The sequence below is a fragment of the Mytilus galloprovincialis genome, chromosome 12 (assembly GCF_965363235.1).
Source record: "Mytilus galloprovincialis chromosome 12, xbMytGall1.hap1.1, whole genome shotgun sequence".
NCBI classification, from domain to species: Eukaryota; Metazoa; Mollusca; class Bivalvia; order Mytilida; family Mytilidae; genus Mytilus; species Mytilus galloprovincialis.
The window spans coordinates 44,283,553-44,301,462 of NC_134849.1; the positions used below are offsets into that span (position 1 = coordinate 44,283,553).

Consider the following 17,910-nt stretch of genomic DNA (forward strand, 5'->3'; position numbering starts at 1 on the left):
TCATGGCTTTAAAAGCTTTAATTTTATGGAGTTTTCTCATTGTTGAAGGTTACATTTGCCTATATTGCTTATTAAAGAGCAAATTAATGATAACTGTAACTTAAATTAATGTATTTTTTTACTAATATCAGATGATTATGTAAATAGCACTGAACTTTCAAAATTAAAATTTAAGTAGACACTGCTTTTTTGTACATATTTTGTAATTTGTTTTTCCTTTGGTAAAAAATAATCTTTTTATTCATTAACTTTTCATCTTTAACATGTTTAAGAAATAATTTACAGAACAATTTTATGAACTTGGAAATCTGCACCATCGCAAAATCCAAAGTGATCACATTGATCTAGCATGGTTGAATACAAAATCTCCATCAGTTCAGCGAGACAAACGTCTGAATCTATGCATGGTTATTTGGATACACAGTTAACTTATATAATTAATAAATCATTTTACATGAGGGGAGGGGGGATGTCAATATTCCATGACCTAAAATTGACATAAGGGTTACAAAAAAATTGTGAAATTCAAAAAATAAAAACAATTACCGCTATATTTTCCTTTGATCTTATGTATACTGACTGATAATTTCCTTTCTCAGCACAGTAGAGTAATATGAAAAATTATCGCTATAAACTGAGGGCACGCATGCTCGTTGTCAATGAAATTAAACAAGAATGTGTCCCAAGTACACGAATGTCCCACTCGCACTATCATTTTCTATGTTCAGTGGACCGTGAAATTGGGGTAAACCCTCTAATTTGGCATTAAAATTTAAAAGATTATATCATAGGGAACATGTATACTAAGTTTGAAGTCGATTGGACTTCAACTTCATCAAAAAATACCTTGACCAAAAACTTTAACCTTGAAGGGGGACAGACGGACGGACGGACGGACGCACAGACCAGAAAACATAATGCCCCTCTACTATTGAAGGTGTGGCATAAAAAGTGTCATAGGTAAAATAGCTATACACAGATTATCATTGGTCATCTGAACTTGATTGCTCTTCTCACTTTCACAATACCGGCTCAAGTAAGAAAAGCAGTCTTGTTGAGATGATCAACGATAATCTATAATCAGAAATCACAAGAGAGTAACCTGAAATAACTTACTATTTTTCTTGGTCTGAAAATAATATTACCTTTGCCCGTCTATTGTGCAGATAGATATTCCCCAATCATCAGGGCTGTACCTGGACAACTGTGGTATATAATTGGCTACCTGTTAAAATATTTTAAATTTTTTAGTGTTTTGTTTTTTCAATTACAAATATATTACTGTAAATTCAGAAATTATTGTGATGTTTTTGTCAATATGAAAAATGTGACAGAGTTATCATCGCAATAATTATAAAAAATTTGAAATTTTTTATTTGATTTTTCTGAATATTGCAAAAATTTAAATTCCAAATTCAGTAGCTTGTAATTCAGCAGTTAACACTACTGTGTATTCATTTAGTTTTTTGGGTACCAATTTTTGTGGATTAAGGAAGATTTGCATGTTAATGGATATTTAATTTTCTGGTTTTGAAAACTCTGAGTACATTTTTTTTTAAGGAAATTATATGCAGTATGGGTTTTGTTCATTGTTGATAGCTGTACATTGACTACAGTTGTAAACTACTATTTCATTTGGTCTCTACTGGAGAGCTGTCTCAGTAGCTGCTAAGAGGAAATGGTTGCTATCAGCGATCATTTCCTCCTATCAGTAATACAATGTACATGTATTACCTTACCCTTCCACCACTATTACTTTTAACTACCAAATAAAGATCATCTATTTTTTGTCTTAACATAGGGAAATCTGGTATGTTAAAAGCTTTTGTAATATAAATTATAATTACAGCCTACCCTTTTTTCTATGTCTAGCCTATATTGTAAATAATAATAATATGCAGGTTTTTTTCTATGTCTAGCCATTATTGTAAATAATAATAATATGCAGTTTTTTTTCTTATGTCTAGCCATTATTGTAAATAATAATAATATGCAGTTTTTTATACGACCGCAAATTTTGAAAAAATTTTCGTCGTATATTGCTATCACGTTGGCGTCTGCGTCGTCGTCGTCCGGCGTCCGAATACTTTTAGTTTTCGCACTCTAACTTTAGTAAAAGTGAATAGAAATCTATGAAATTTTAACACAAGGTTTATGACCATAAAAGGAAGGTTGGTATTGATTTTGGGAGTTTTGGTCCCAACATTTTAGGAATAAGGGGCCAAAAAGGGCCCAAATAAGCATTTTCTTGGTTTTCGCACCATAACTTTAGTTTAAGTTAATAGAAATCTATGAAATTTTGACACAAGGTTTATGACCACAAAAGAAAGATTAGGATTGATTTTGGGAGTTTTGGTTTCAATAGTTTAGGAATAAGGGGCCAATAAAGGGCCCAAATAAGCATTTTTCTTGGTTTTTGCACAATAACCTTAGGTTAAGTAAATGGAAATCTATGAAATTTAAACACAATGTTTATGACCACAAAAGGAAGGTTGGTATTTATTTTGGGAGTTTAGGACCCAACAGATTAGGAATTAGGGGCCAAAAAGGGACCCAAATAAGCATTTTTCTTGGTTTTCGCACTATAATGTTAGTATAAGTAAATACAAATCTATGAAATTTAAACACAAGGCTTATGACCATAAAAGGAAGGTTGGTATTGATTTTGGGAGTTTTGGTCCCAACAGTTTAGGAAAAAGGGGCCCAAAGGGTCCAAAATTAAACTTTGTTTGATTTCATCAAAATTGAATAATTGGGGTTCTTTGATATGCCGAATCTAACTGTATATGTAGATTCTCAACTTTTGGTCCCGTTTTCAAATTGGTCTACATTAAGGTCCAAAGGGTCCAAAATTAAACTTTGTTTGATTTCATCAAAAATTGAATCATTGGGGTTCTTTGATATGCCAAATCTAACTGTGTATGTAGATTCTTCATTTTTGGTCCTGTTTTCAAATTTCAAATTCTACATTAAAGTCCAAAGGGTCCAAAATTAAACTAAGTTTGATTTTAACAAAAATTGAATTCTTGGGCCTCTTTGATATGCTGAATCTAAAAATGTACTTAGATTTTTGATTATGGGCCCAGTTTTCAAGTTGGTCCAAATCAGGATCTAAAATTATTATATTAAGTATTGTGCAATAGCAAGTCTTTTCAATTGCACAGTATTGTGCAATGGCAAGAAATATCTAATTGCACAATATTGTGAAATAGCAAAATTTTTTTTAATTAGAGTTATCTTTCTTTGTCCAGAATAGTAAGCAAGAAATATCCTATTTGTGCAATAGCAAGAATTTTTTTTAATTGGAGTTATCTTTCTTTGTCCAGAATCAACTTAAATCTTTGTTATATACAATATACAATGTATATACACTTTTTACTACCAACTGATAAATTTAAATAATCTTTACCATTCAGTGATAACAAGCAGTTTTTTTACATCTTAATATTTTATGATGTATTTAAATGAGTAGTTATTGTTGCAAACTCCATTAGAAATTTGAATTGATATCAGTTTTGAAAAAGGGAAACGGGGATGTGAAAAAAAAAAGGGGGGGGGGTTAAATTTTTCTCATTTCAGATTTCATAAATAAAAAGAAAATTTCTTCAAACATTTTTTTGAGAGGATTAATATTCAACAGCATAGTGATTTGCTCAAAGGCAAAAAAAACCTTTTAAGTTCATTAGACCACATTCATTCTGTGTCAGAAACCTATGCTGTGTCAACTATCTAATTTTAGATTTAAAAAGTTTGAAGAAGAAATCTTTAATTGATTTGTAAAATCTTGGCATTTGTTTTGTGTAAAAAAAAACCATGTAATGTCAAAAATTTGATCACAATCCAAATTCAGAGCTGTATCATGCTTGAATGTTTTGTCCATACTTGCCCCAACTGTTCAGGGTTCGACCTCTGCGGTCGTATAAAGCTGCGCCCTGCGGAGCACCTGGTTTTCTTATGTCTAGCCATTATTGTAAATAATAATAATATGCAGGTTTTTTTCTATGTCTAGCCATTATTGTAAATAATAATAATATGCAGTTTTTTTTCTATGTCTAGCCATTATTGTAAATAATAATAATATGCATTTTTTTTTCTATGTCTAGCCATTATGGTAAATAATAATAATATGCAGTTTTTTTTCTATGTCTAGCCATTATTGTAAATAATAATAATATGCAGGTTTTTTTCTATGTCTAGCCGTCATTGTAAATAATAATAATATGCAGTTTTTTTTCTATGTCTAGCCGTCATTGTAAATAATAGAATATGCTTTATATATTTTTGTTTATACATTAGTAATTTTCTATTGATTCTTTCATTAAAAATGTATGTTCATTATTATGAAAACTAAAATTTTAAAGCCTATATCTATAAATAGCTGGATTTAAATCAAGTCAGAAAACACATTTATATTGTGATAAAAAATAGAAAGGTGCTTTGTTAAAGAAAGCAAGTTTTTACTTTTACAAGAAGTTTAGAACCATGTTAAGACTTATTTGCATGAAGCCGATTGACAGAATTTCTATAATATTATCCTTATAGCAAGGTTATCTTAATGTTAGATGTATACAGAATCAGTTTTAGTCTTGATATTTGTATGAATATATTGGCATACTGGTAACACGATTTTAATCCTGAAGTTAGGTAAAAGAAATCTAAATGTTATCAGCTAATCTATGAAAATGAATATTATACAATTACTGTCTTTTGATGAGGTAAATATGCGGTTTTATTGACTTTTGAAAAAATGATATTCACTGAGGCCGACGGCCGAAGTGAATATCAGTTTTTCAAAAGTCAATAAAACCCCATATTTACCAAAACAAAAGACAGTAATTGTTTTATTCCATAGTTCGAGAGAAGAAAATGTATCTAATGACAAACATATACCATTTTTTTTTTACATGAAACATTATACCATAAGCGCGTGACATTTAGCGCGGTGAATAACATGCACTTTCTCAGGTGAATATGCTTTTTTATTCAAAATCCAATTCATATAGAAAAACCTACTAAAATAATACCAATATGGAATAAATTGTTTTATTCCTTATATATGTTGTTGTGAATAACTTCACCCTGACAGAATAAAAATCATGTCATCACAAGTTGAGATTGATTATCTCCCCTTATTTTGTTTTAATCGTCAGTTGTAAGTTATTATTTATCAATTATGGACTTTTGACGAGGTCAATATGTTATTAATGGACCTGTTCAGACTATATTGACCGTGGACAAAGTTCAAGTGTCAATATAATCTAACAGATATATATATATAACTTATTGACAGTGAATATTCTTTAAATTATATATTAGGAAAATGGTGTTTAATGTATTTTTCTGGTTTTTTTTAATTGTATTTTGCTTGTTGCGTTAGCTTTGCTTGTATTCGTAGTGTCTGCATTTAACAAAAAAATTCCTGATATCCTTCTGATAAACTTAAAAATTTACTTTTCGAATAGTCTGCAGCGCTTTCTCCATGTTCGCTATGTATGATGTGTGACATCATGAATCTATTTTTTTTAGTATTGACCATAAAAATACATATAACATGTATTAATAGAAACATAGTGTCAATATACATTAAAATAGGAAAAAGACTTCAGATACATAAAATATAAAAGAGGGACGAAAGATACCAAAGGGATAGTCAAACTCATAAATCTAAAACAAACTGACAACGCCATGGCTAAAAATGAAAAAGACAAACAGAAAAACAATAGTACACATGACACAACATAGAAAACTAAAGAATAAACAACACGAACCCAACCAAAAACTAGGGGTGATCTCAAGTGCTCCGGAAGGGTAAGCAGATCCTGCTCCACATGTGGCACCCGTCGTGTTGCTTATGTGATTACAAATCCGGTAAATAGTCTAATTCGGTACGTCACATTCATGAAAGGGAAGGGGATTGTAGTTACGACGTAAGGAACATATCCGATATCATTTGTGAAATGGTTATTCCATAACGGTCAACCAACTTGTGATGGCCTCCGTAAAATTTACGAAGGGATGATTTCAACTTCACCATTTGGAACTCTTGGTTTAATAGCTTCCTTGTGAGCAGTAACCCTCTATCAAGAAAATCATGATAGGAAATGCAAGCACGGGAATATCGTATCAATTGGGAGATATATACCCCGTATGCAGGTGCTGCTGGAATGTTGCTACTTAGAAATGGAAAGTTCACAATTGGAAAGCTGAAATCATCTCTTTTGTCGTAAAGTTTTGTTTTCAACCGACCCTCATTGTCAATTTCTAGATGTAAGTCAAGATATGAAGCCGACTTAACTGTATCTGTAGTATCCTTTATCTCCAATTCGATGGGATAGATGCGTTCCACATAGTCACCAAATTTTGAATTGTTTAGTGAAAGAACGTCATCTTTATAGCGGAAAGTAGAGTTAAAGGATATTGCTAACTTCTTATCTTTCTTTCTAAGAAGTTCCTGCATGAAGTCAGCCTCATAATAATAAAGAAACAAGTCAGGAAGTAGAGGGGCACAGTTTGTTCCCATTGGGATGCTGACAGTCTGTTGAAAAACACGTCCTCCGAACGTTACAAATATGTTGTCAATCAAGAAATCAAGCATCTTGATAATATCGGTTTCAGAGAATTTTTTGTTTGAATCAGAGTGATTCTTTACAAAGTATGATTTATCCCTCCCTAAGACAAGATACTTGTATCTACGTTGGCCATTCTTTTTTATGAAGCAAAGTAATACCAACTCTTTCAATTTGTCTTTTAGTTTGGAATGTGCCTTTGAAACAATTAATATCATATATATCCAATGAAAACAGGAGAATGCTACACCATATGTAATATTCTTTTTATTTAGTGTGTTGTGCATTTTAATTAAAGATTCCTACTCATCTAGCTATGTTATTCACAGCACTTAATAAAATATCACCCTTTAAGGTGGGTCTCATTGGGGTCTAAGCGTGACGCGGGATTGCCTATTTTTGGTAAGCGTGACACGGGAAAGTCAAATTATTGTGTCGTGAAAACGGGAAATGAGGTCTAGGGGGACCCGGGAAATGACAAAAAAATGAGAATTGCTTACGTACATAGTGTAAGCGGGGTACGGGAATCTTACAAAATAATAAGCGGGATCCGGGATCAGAACCCCCCAATGATGGCCCCTTTAAGACGGATTTATACCTTTTTAGGTGTAAAACTACCAAATCATGGTACGTCACATTCGGTTGTATACAAAAAGGTTGAAAAAAATATTCCCTTGAATTTGACAGTTCTAGGTAATTAATCCTACATTTTATTGCAGTAAAAGATTTCTGTGTCATAAACATATGTCTTTTGTATTCCAAAGCACCATTATTTTTTTATTTGGGATTTCTATAGAATATTTTGTAATCTTGAGGTTACATGGTGACTAAACCTTGTACACCATTTTGTACACAGATAAAATAAGGGGAGAAATTTGATTGGTTAACTTCCAGTGATGGTTATTTTTTTGTATGCAATGAAATGTTATGTGAATTTTTGTCTATAGTACTGGATAGGATCAAATTTTACTCATGCCAAGTATTTCTTTATTTGAAACAAAGATAAATTATACACATTTTTTGGAAAAGTGCAAATTTAACAAAGACTAATAGGGGAAAATCAATGGGTGGTATTACACCTTTTAAGACACCCATGCATAAAAGTATGATTATCTCCCTTAAATTAAAATGTATCAGTTTCTCAAAGAAATTACAAACAAAAGTGAACCAATGCCTGGTAAATCTGTAGTATGATAGATTCCATAAAGTGGATACCTCTGGTAAGCAAGGTCTTTATGATAAAAAACATAAAATGTAGAGAGTCTTATAACAACAACACTTTAGGGACTGCTGCGATATTTATTGATCGACATGTTTCGGTGCTTAGGGCACCGTCATCAGGATAAAAACAATACATAAAATCATGCTGAAGTACAAAATTGGGTTGTTAAAATTTAAACGTCACAATGTTACAATTTCAAAGAAGTATTTATTTTATTAATTGTATCTTTTAAAACGACTTAACAAATTATAGAATGAAGGTCCCTTATTTGTTGTACATGCTGAAGTACAAAATTGGTTGTTAAAATTTAAATGTCACAATGTTACAAGTATTTATTTTATTAATTGTATCTTAACGACTTAACAAATTACAGAATGAAGGTCCATGCTTATCCAATCTCTTGATAAAGGAGCTAGTTCCTCCCTTATTTGTTGTATATGTATGTAAATTCAAATTATATATTATCTACCCTTCATTTTAGTATGATTAATTTTTCAAGGTGTGTTTTTTGTTTCTTTGTTGTAGATGGTTTTGTTTTTAGTATATTTCTATATTGAGGAATATGAATAAGTTTAAATATGAAAAGAACCCTTTATATTTGTTTTTCTTTGAAATCAATCACAATAACTAAAAAAAATATTATCAAAATATATTTAATGAGAATTAATTATAATTGGCAACATATATAATGCAAAAAATTATAGTCTTGCATATCCACGAACATGCAAATTTTGCTCAATCAACGCTTTCCAATAAAGAACCTTACCCTGCCAGCACTATTACTCTTAGCTTTCCAATAAAATACCTAACCCTGCCAGCACTATTACTCTTAGCTTTCCAATAAAGAACCTTACCCTGCAAGCACTATTACTCTTAGCTTTCCAATAAAGAACCTTACCCTGCCAGTACTATTACTCTTAGCTTTCCAATAAAATACCTTACCCTGCCAGCACTATTACTCTTAGCTTTCCAATAAAGAACCTTACCCTGCCACCACTTTTACTCTTAGCTTTCCAATAAAGAACCTTACACTGCCAGCACTATTACTCTTAGCTTTCCAAAAAAATACCTTACCCTGTCAGCACTATTACTCTTAGATTTTCAATAAAGAACCTTACCCTGCAAGCACTATTACTCTTAGCTTTCCCATAAAGAACCTTACCCTGCCAGCACTATTACTCTTAGCTTTCCAATAAAGAACCTTACCCTGCCACCACTTTTACTCTGAGCTTTCCAATAAAGAACCTTACCCTGCCAGCACTATTACTCTTAGCTTTCTAAAAAGAACCTTACCCTGCCAGCACTATTACTCTTAGCTTTCCAATAAAGATCATCTACTTGTTGTCTAAACATAGGGAAATCTGGTATGATAAAATTGTTGTGGAAGGCTTTGGCTATCAAGACTATATTATCTGCTATACAACTGAAATTAACAAGTAGAATTGGAAGCTATTGTTAACTAATGATACCCTCTTTTAGTATTCTTTAAACAGGAAGTTAAAGAGGAATCAAATCACAACTTATAACATAATAAATCGCATCAAGCTCAATAAGAAATTTGAGGAAGCTCTTATTTGTATATTTTCCCTAAAATAGTGTGACAAAAATGTTATGCATCGCCTGTATGTGTCAGTATAATACATGTGACGTTGGGATGAAGAACAGCAATAAAATCCCTGTAGCTTTGTTTTTTGTGTGTTTATTGCTGTTCATGTACTGATTTTTTTGTGTCTTCTGGGTTTTTTTATGACATGTAAGTATTTGGTAAACAGGAAGTTGATATGGGATGAATCTGATTCTGAATTTGTGTCACAGAGTATAGAATGCTGAAATGAAGCCTGAGAATAAATTTCAGGAAGTGATTATCAGAAGTTCATTAGCAAATGCAACGAAAATCTAGTCTTAATTGTTTTACAGTTTGTCATGTCAGGGCCTGTATTTGGTACAATTTTTGCTCAATGTGAAGGCTATACAGTGACCTATAATTTCTTAACATCTACCTCCTTTGGTAACTTGTGGCTAGTTATCTCATTGGCAATCATACCAAATCTTCTTATTTTATATAAATGGGAGACAACTCAAAATTACAAAACAAAGCTCTACTCAAATCATCATTCCCTTAGAGTTTCATTCACAAAACAGCCATTACTTTACTTCTGTTAAAACTGAAACAATGTAAATAAATAATGTATTTGTATGGTTTTGCTTTTTCCCTTTATGCTTTTTGCTTTTTATCATATTTACTGTTTTAAATTTTAGTGTCTGATGAAAAGTTTATTCCAAAAACAGTCCCTGCACACTGTCTCTGACCCATATTTGTGATGTAAAATGCATGACAATAACCAAAATATCCCAAGATAACATCTAAAAGTCTATATAACTTACTCTTTAAATGTGTTTTTGTCAAAAAACAGACCATGTAGGTCTGCCTGTGCTTGTACATTGTTCAAATTCTCATTACTCTCTTTCAGCCTTGGGTCAGAATCACGTAAACCATAATTTGCTATTGCCTGAAGAATGAAGAAAATAACAATTTGTCATACAATTGACCTAGTCCCAAGTCAGGAGCCTGTAATTAGGTGGTTGTCGTTTGTTTTTGTATTATACCATAATTGATTTTGGGGTGCATTGTTTTGTTAAGAAATGGTTGGTTTTCTGGTTTCAATAAAATTGAGAATGGAAATGGGGAATGTGCCAAAGAGACAACAACCCGACCATAGAAAAAAACAACAGCAGAAGGTCACCAACAGGTCTTCAATGTAGCGAAAAATTCCCGCACCCAGAGGCGTCCTTTAGCTGGCCCCTAAACAAATATATACTAGTTCAGTGATAATGAACGCCAAACTAATTTCCAAATTGTACACAAGAAACTAAAATTAAAATAACACAAGACTAACAAAGGCCAGAGGCTCCTGACTTGGGACAGGCGCAAAAATGCGGCGGGGTTAAACATGTTTGTGAGATCTCAACCCTCCCCCTATACCTCTAGCCAATGTAGAAAAGTAAACGCATAACAATACACACATTAAAATTCAGTTCAAGAGAAGTCTGATGTCAGAAGATGTAACCAAAGAAAATAAACAATATGACGACAATACATAAATAACAACAGACTACTAGCAGTTAACTGACATGCCAGCTCCAGAATTCAATTAAACTGACTGAAAGATTATGATTTCATCATATGAACATCAAGAAACAAACCTTCCCGTTAGGGGTTTAGTATCATACCATCATAACATATATGAGAAGAACATAACCCGTGTCATGCCAACAACTGGTTTTGGAATAAATGTGTTTAGTTCCAATGCAAAGACCCTATAAGTGAATCAATATTAATGCCAAAATATGCAATCTTTAATGACCTGACAACAGTATCGTAACTATATCCCTTCTTAATAAGTCTATTCAAAGGTTTGATTAGTTTTTGAGGTGAATACTGACACCTTTCTGCTTTATAAAGAATATTTCCATAAAAAATTGGATGTGAAATACCTTCATCTCACGTATAGGAAGTCTGCATGTTGAGCTATATTTACGAATGATGTCCTTATACCGATGATAAATTTAGTAAATGTTTTGACTAGTTTGTGATATCGAAAACCCTGGTGTAATAATTTTTCAGTAATACATAAATTTCTCTCGTTAAAATCTAAAACATTGTAACATACACGAGTAAATCGTACAAGTTGAGATATATAAACACTGTAGACCACTTTCGAGTTCATCTGTCACCGGAAAAAACTCATCAATTATGAGCACCTTTATGACGTCATTTACCAGATAGAGGGGGTCGCCTGTATCCCTGCACTATTAACATTCATCAAGCGTCTTAGTGACCGTCATTGTGCAGGATAAACTAGAAATAATTTTTGTTTTGTAGGTACTTAATTACAATTCCCTAATGACAGCATTGTTGATTGTCAATTATTAGAATTTAATTTGCCGAATGATTCGTGCAATATAACATTATAGTTTCCTGGCCACTGGCTCAACATTGGAACGGAAGTGACGATGCACCTAAACGCACGAATGATGTTCACTAAAACCAGAGTTTTTGACGGAATTGCATCAAACTCGAAAGTTGTCTATTGTTTTACATTTTGTTATGCAAGGCTCTCTTATAGTTGACTATTTGGTAAGGGTTTTGCTCATTGTTGAAGTACAGTGATCATGAGCTGCTTACAACTGCATCATTTGGACTTGGTGGTTAGTTGTCTCATATACATTTTATACCACTATACTTGATCTTCTTATTTTTATATGATCATGCTGAATTAAAAAACAATCAGATTAAAATAAAGATCATCTGTCTAAGCTTTGTTTTATACAAGGATCTGAAAACACTGGGCTTGTAACTTTCTGTTTTTAAAAACCTTTCAAGAATCCTCTGATTTTGTTGCATTAAAACACACCATCAAGAATTTGAAAGCTGAAATTTCATTGGCTGAAATAATAAATACCAGAACAGAAAGTAAAATGGAGTCTTGTCACATCCTAATGAGCAATGTTTGAACACATGATCTGTATTTTAATCAGATAGAATAAAAACAAGGAATTATTTGAATCTGGAAAATTGAGGAGAAATTTAGGATGAAAACTAAACCAACTAAATAGGGTTAGCTGTGTGTCCATGGCTAAGGCCCAGTAAGGGGGGTTAATTAACTCATACTGAAATGATAGTGAAATTAAAATTGACCTTAGCCAGGCTCACATGACTAACCCTATTTAGCATGTTTAGCATCATACATTTAAATTTCTAATCATAGTTTAAACATGATAAAATGGCATTTCTTACAGTTCTAAATTTCTGCACACTCAACCTGTCTCCATTATCACTAAGGTAATCAAACAACCTATCTTCAAAATTCTGTATTGCCCAGGATTCTCTACAAAATATAAAGTTCTATTTATTTTGAGTTGGTTTGTTTATCTACACACAATTAATGATGTACCTCATGTTGAAGAAGTTGATAGTTCAAACAGACAAACTACAGGATGTGTTGCATAAATATAGATTCTACCACTGCATCGGGTGTAATACAATATTTATCCACTCGAGACAGTTAAATTTTTAAATTTAAACCTCAAGGCTTGACCGAGCGTTTTAAATATTTAAAATTTAACTGACGAGAGTGGATAAATATCGTATTACACGAGATTTGGTGGTAGAATCTGTTTCTCTAATGATTTTCTAACATTATGCAGGCAAACTTATTCCTTCTTTTCCAATTATCTGCAAAAAGATGTGTTCTTTCTATGTGACGTCATCCGGCATGGTCGCCTTTTTTCATGCCGTCACAATAGGAAATTCAGAGGAAAGCAAGAAAATTTGACGTCATAATCAGATTTTAACCAATGAAGTACTGAGATCAAACGAACCACACGTTGATGAATTTTTTTTATACAATGGGTGCATAAAGGGATAAATTGACGAAGAATTAGAGAGAAATATATACATGTACATGTGTGTAAAAGTTACATGGATATACATGTATATATATATGTTACAAAAAATGTTCAGTTTTTATTGTCAAATGTAAAAATGTGCAAACAACCCTGTATATCTGGTACTAATGTGCATACAATACACACACAGGGGGAATTTATTTAAATATCACTCTGGATTGTGATCAGTGATTTACTCTAAAATATTGTCATGACACATATTTATGTCTTTGTCAAATATAACATTTAGCACACAGAAAGATATTTTGGAGTGAAATTAGAACACTGTTCATAATGAAAAAACTTTACACCCCCAAAAAGAGATTTTAACTGACTTGCATGTGTGTGTAAAAGCAGTGTCTAAAAGAAGAATAAAAATATAAACACCATGCACAAGTTGTGTTGAAATTGTTTAGAAAAAAAAGTGCGCATGAAACACAATCTTGCTAGAAATTACCGTTCTTTTGGTAGTTCTCTTGATGCAAGAACTCTGTAAAAGATATATATAATATATTATCACAATAACAGTTACCATGGTGAAACAATTAAATCTTAGTTGAATAAATGTCTCATTTTAAGTAGATCGGGCATATATTAGGCCAAATAAAAATATGTGTGGTTCCAGTAACCCTACCGTCCCTACTTTTTCGGCTAAAAAATACTCTACCCTAAATATTTTATTGTCATTTTTCACTGTTAAAGTCAGAATGTTGCTCCCATAGACTCAACTGCTCAATGTAAAAAAAAACATAAAATAAAAAAAAATTCCCTACCTACCTACCCTAACTTTTTTTCAGATGTAACTGGAACCACACATACTTTTTTATTTGGCCTTACAATGCATACATGTCCCAAATCATGAGTCTCTGGCCTTTGTTAGTTCTGTATGTTTTATAATTTAAGTTCATTTATATGTTTTAGTGACATTCATTTTGATTGAACTAGCTAGTACATATTTGAGGGCCCTCATGGGGTTTTTGATTATGTGATTACTTGGCCGTTTTTTTAATGATTATTTGATTATTAAGCCAAATATTTCATGATTATTTGATTACCTAGGACTGTATTTTTAGTTTGATTATTTGATTACTAAAGATAAGCAAATATTTAATGATTATGTGATTATATTGGCAAAAAAATGGTGATTATGTGATTACTAGGACCCCCCCATGAGGGGCCTCATATTTTATTTAGGGGACAGCTGAAACCCGCCTCTAGGTGCAGGATTTTCTTGCTATGTAAAGACCCATTGGTGGCCTACCGCTGTTTTCTGCTCTTTGGTCGGGTTGTTGTCTCTTTGATACATTTTCCATTTACATTCTCAATTTCATGACCTGATCAAGCTATGTCTCTAAGTACTGGAAACAATAATGTTTTGTTATAAAAATGAAAGTTTGAAGGGCGAATCCTGAATGAATTATATGTATTAAAGTGTACCAAATTCTGGACCCTGATTTGGACCAACTTGAAACCTGAGCCCATAATCAAAAATCTAAGTACATGTTTATATTCAGCATATTAAAGAACCCCAAGAATTCAATTTTTGTTAAAATCAAACTAAGTTTAATTTTGGACACTTTGGACCTTAATGTACATTGTCAGATTGTATGATTGTAGACAAATTTCATGAATTTGAAAATGGGATCAAAATTTAAGAATCTAAATACATTGTTAGAATCGGCATATCAAAGAACCCCAAAATCAATCCCAACTTTTTTTTTTGTGGTCATAAATCTTGTGTTTAAATTTTATAGATTTCTATTTTCTTATACTAAAGTTATTGTGCGAAGACCACAAAAAATGCTTATTTGTGCCCCTTTTTGGCCCCTAATTCCTAAACTGTTGGGACAATAACAACCAAATTCATTCCCAACATTCCTTTAGTGATTATGAACCTTGTGTTAAAATTTTATTGATTTCTATTTACTAATACTAAAGTTATTATCCAGAAATAATCTGTCTTCGGAAGATGCTGACAACGACATGATACCAACATGACCAATATACGACTAGAAAAAAAAATTCATTCGAATAAAGACTAAAGGGTCAAAAGAGCCTGTGTTGCTCACCTAAGTCCTTGGTCTATATATATGTGCATATAAAACAAAGGACAGGTGAGCTAAAAATACAATAAAAACATTGAATGTAAATGATCAATGATACATGTATGAACCTCAGGCACTAAAGTCTTATATTATAGGACTTGTGCATGTTCTGTAAAATCTTGATTTCAGCAATGTCATTACATTTTGTTCATGCTGTGATTGTAAAATCTTTGTGTCAGCAATGTCTCATAGCTAAAGTCTGTGTAAAATTTATAAAAGTCAGCAATGTCATCATCCCTTTACCATGCATTTACAATCTTTTGTATAATCATGGTGTCAGCAACGTTCAATTTTTAATAGAAAAAGATTTAATTTGCCACCCCTATATATACGGTTAATGTCTTTTTAATGGTCGTGTCATCGGTTTGCAGTCTCCTTTTTATATACTTAATAGTAGAAAGGAAATCCATGATTCGTTCTTAAACATGCTAAACATGAAGAAACTAGCTAATTTCCGATTTTTTTAATAACTCAAAATTTTCCTAGTGTGAGCAATACAACAAGCATATCTACCAGAACATATATGCAATTATGTACATGTACATGTATAAATCACAATAAATAGAGAATATCATATGGCTTTTTCAATATTGCATCCGTATCAACCCGAGACACCAATATAATCCCAAGAGCTCTGCTCCAGGGAATATATTGGTTGAGGGTTGATACGGTGTGTGATATTGAAAAAGCCATATCATATACACTTTATTATATGCATATATATACCTCAAGTAGATGTTTTTTTATGTGACATGATGTCATACATGTACAGATAAGGAGGTTTGAAATGACGCCATACAGATTATAGGTTTGACATGACATCATACAGATTAGGGATTTGAAAACCTTTCAACAGTGACTGTAATCGATGACGTGACGTCATACAGATAAAAGGTGTGATAAACATGATAAAGCTTTTGACAGTTAAACTTTTGTAACCGTGCTGATATCGATATCATCACGGGTGGCTGATACAGCAGGCTTACCAATGATTGTATTACACATACAATTTATCTGTATTTACTACTAAGTATATAATAAATAAGCATAACTTACTTTTCTTCTTTTGCTGGAAACTGTGTATGATAAGTGTTTGGATTATTGGTACCAGTGTTGTACCAGTGTCTGTTTATCACAGAGTTACAAGAACTAACAAGTGTCAAACCATTCTTAGAACATCTTCCAAAGTTTTCAAGCTTGATTATTTTCTTTACAAAGGTTACATGTCGATGCATAGTACTAAATTTAATAATATTTGTAGTAGATTTTCCGAAATTTCGTCCAATGTTTTAAGCCAGTAGAAAGGTTTTAAGTTGAATCTGATTAAATCTGTCTTTTACGTAAACAAAGGCAATATTTTTCAGCAAGCACCTGTACAAACTAACATATAAACAAGTTTTTCCACATGTAAATGAATTTTTGAAAGAGAAAAATGTCTTCTGTTAATATTTCAACAGGAAGTAGACTGGCTTTCTTGCGGTCTGGAAGTTTGCAATCGTATAGCAAATGTTGTAAAATGACAAGGGAAACTACTCATAATTTTGGAGGTGTGTACGAATACGGCATTTTAATTGGTTGATAAGTACATTTTTGTTTGAAGATGTCAACAAATACACGTGGAAAACCAAAACCCTTATATACATGTATGTATATGTGTATAACTTTCTTATTTCAATAAACATGTACGAGGGTGTGAATAGGGTTATTAAATAGAGAATTATGATATAAAGATAACTTTATAATAACCGAGGGTTTGGATGGGGTTAAAATTTAGAATAATGCCCTTAAACTGTTAAAAAATGAAGATTAGAGAATAACGGGCAAAAAAAATGAAGATTAGAGAAAAAAAGGAGTAAATTTTTTGAAGATTAGAGAAAAAAGGGGTTATTTTTTTTAAAGATTAGAGAAAAAAGGGGTGAAAACTAAATGATTACAGAATAACAGACCCCCCCCCCATTCCAGACCCTCTTGCATTGACTTTCAAAAGGCTAATTTTTTGTCAATGAAATTGTTTAAAATATCCTTTTGTTTAAAATTCTAGAAATTATCAATGTAGTTTGAAAATGAATGATAAAAATCGACCAGGAGATGCATGTCTCCCTTAGACTGCTTTGAATAATAAGATTACGTACTTTCTCCGAGTTGCCACACGCCGTGTGGCTTCCAAAAGACTACCTTTTGAAATGGGAAACATGTCAAAGAGACAACAACCCGACCAAAGAGCAGACAACAGACGAAGGCTACCATTAAGTCTTTTGATTATATTGCTCAAATTTTGACACCATGATTGGTTAATGAAAATATTTTTTTTTAATATTTACTTTCCCTCTTGATAATTTCATTTTTTTGAGAATTTCGCAAGTTGGCATTGATTACAGCATATACTTTGTATTATATGTCTCTGATGGCAGCTATAGCTAGACACTGGCTTTCTTTTCTTCTCTGGAAAAATAAACTGGTTTAATAAGGGTGTGGTTTTTTTTTATTGGGGTTAAAAGTTACAGTGCATGTGTTGATGGTCATTAGTTAGTACCATATTGTTGTCTCACCTGTGACAAAAGTCGTAGAA

At 32.1% G+C, this 17,910-nt stretch overlaps 1 protein-coding gene across 1 annotated transcript; it reads right to left on the reverse strand.

Moving 5' to 3' along the window:
• Nucleotides 1-1,141: 1,141 nt before the first annotated feature.
• On the reverse strand, nucleotides 1,142-16,791 carry LOC143053673 (glutaminase kidney isoform, mitochondrial-like). Its single transcript, XM_076226463.1, has 5 exons — nucleotides 16,398-16,791; nucleotides 12,587-12,677; nucleotides 10,174-10,298; nucleotides 9,082-9,211; nucleotides 1,142-1,225 (listed from the first exon to the last, which is right to left on the reverse strand). The coding sequence occupies exons 1-5, from the start codon at nucleotides 16,574-16,576 to the stop codon at nucleotides 1,142-1,144; spliced, it is 609 nt and encodes a 202-aa protein (XP_076082578.1). The 5' UTR covers nucleotides 16,577-16,791.
• Nucleotides 16,792-17,910: the final 1,119 nt, after the last annotated feature.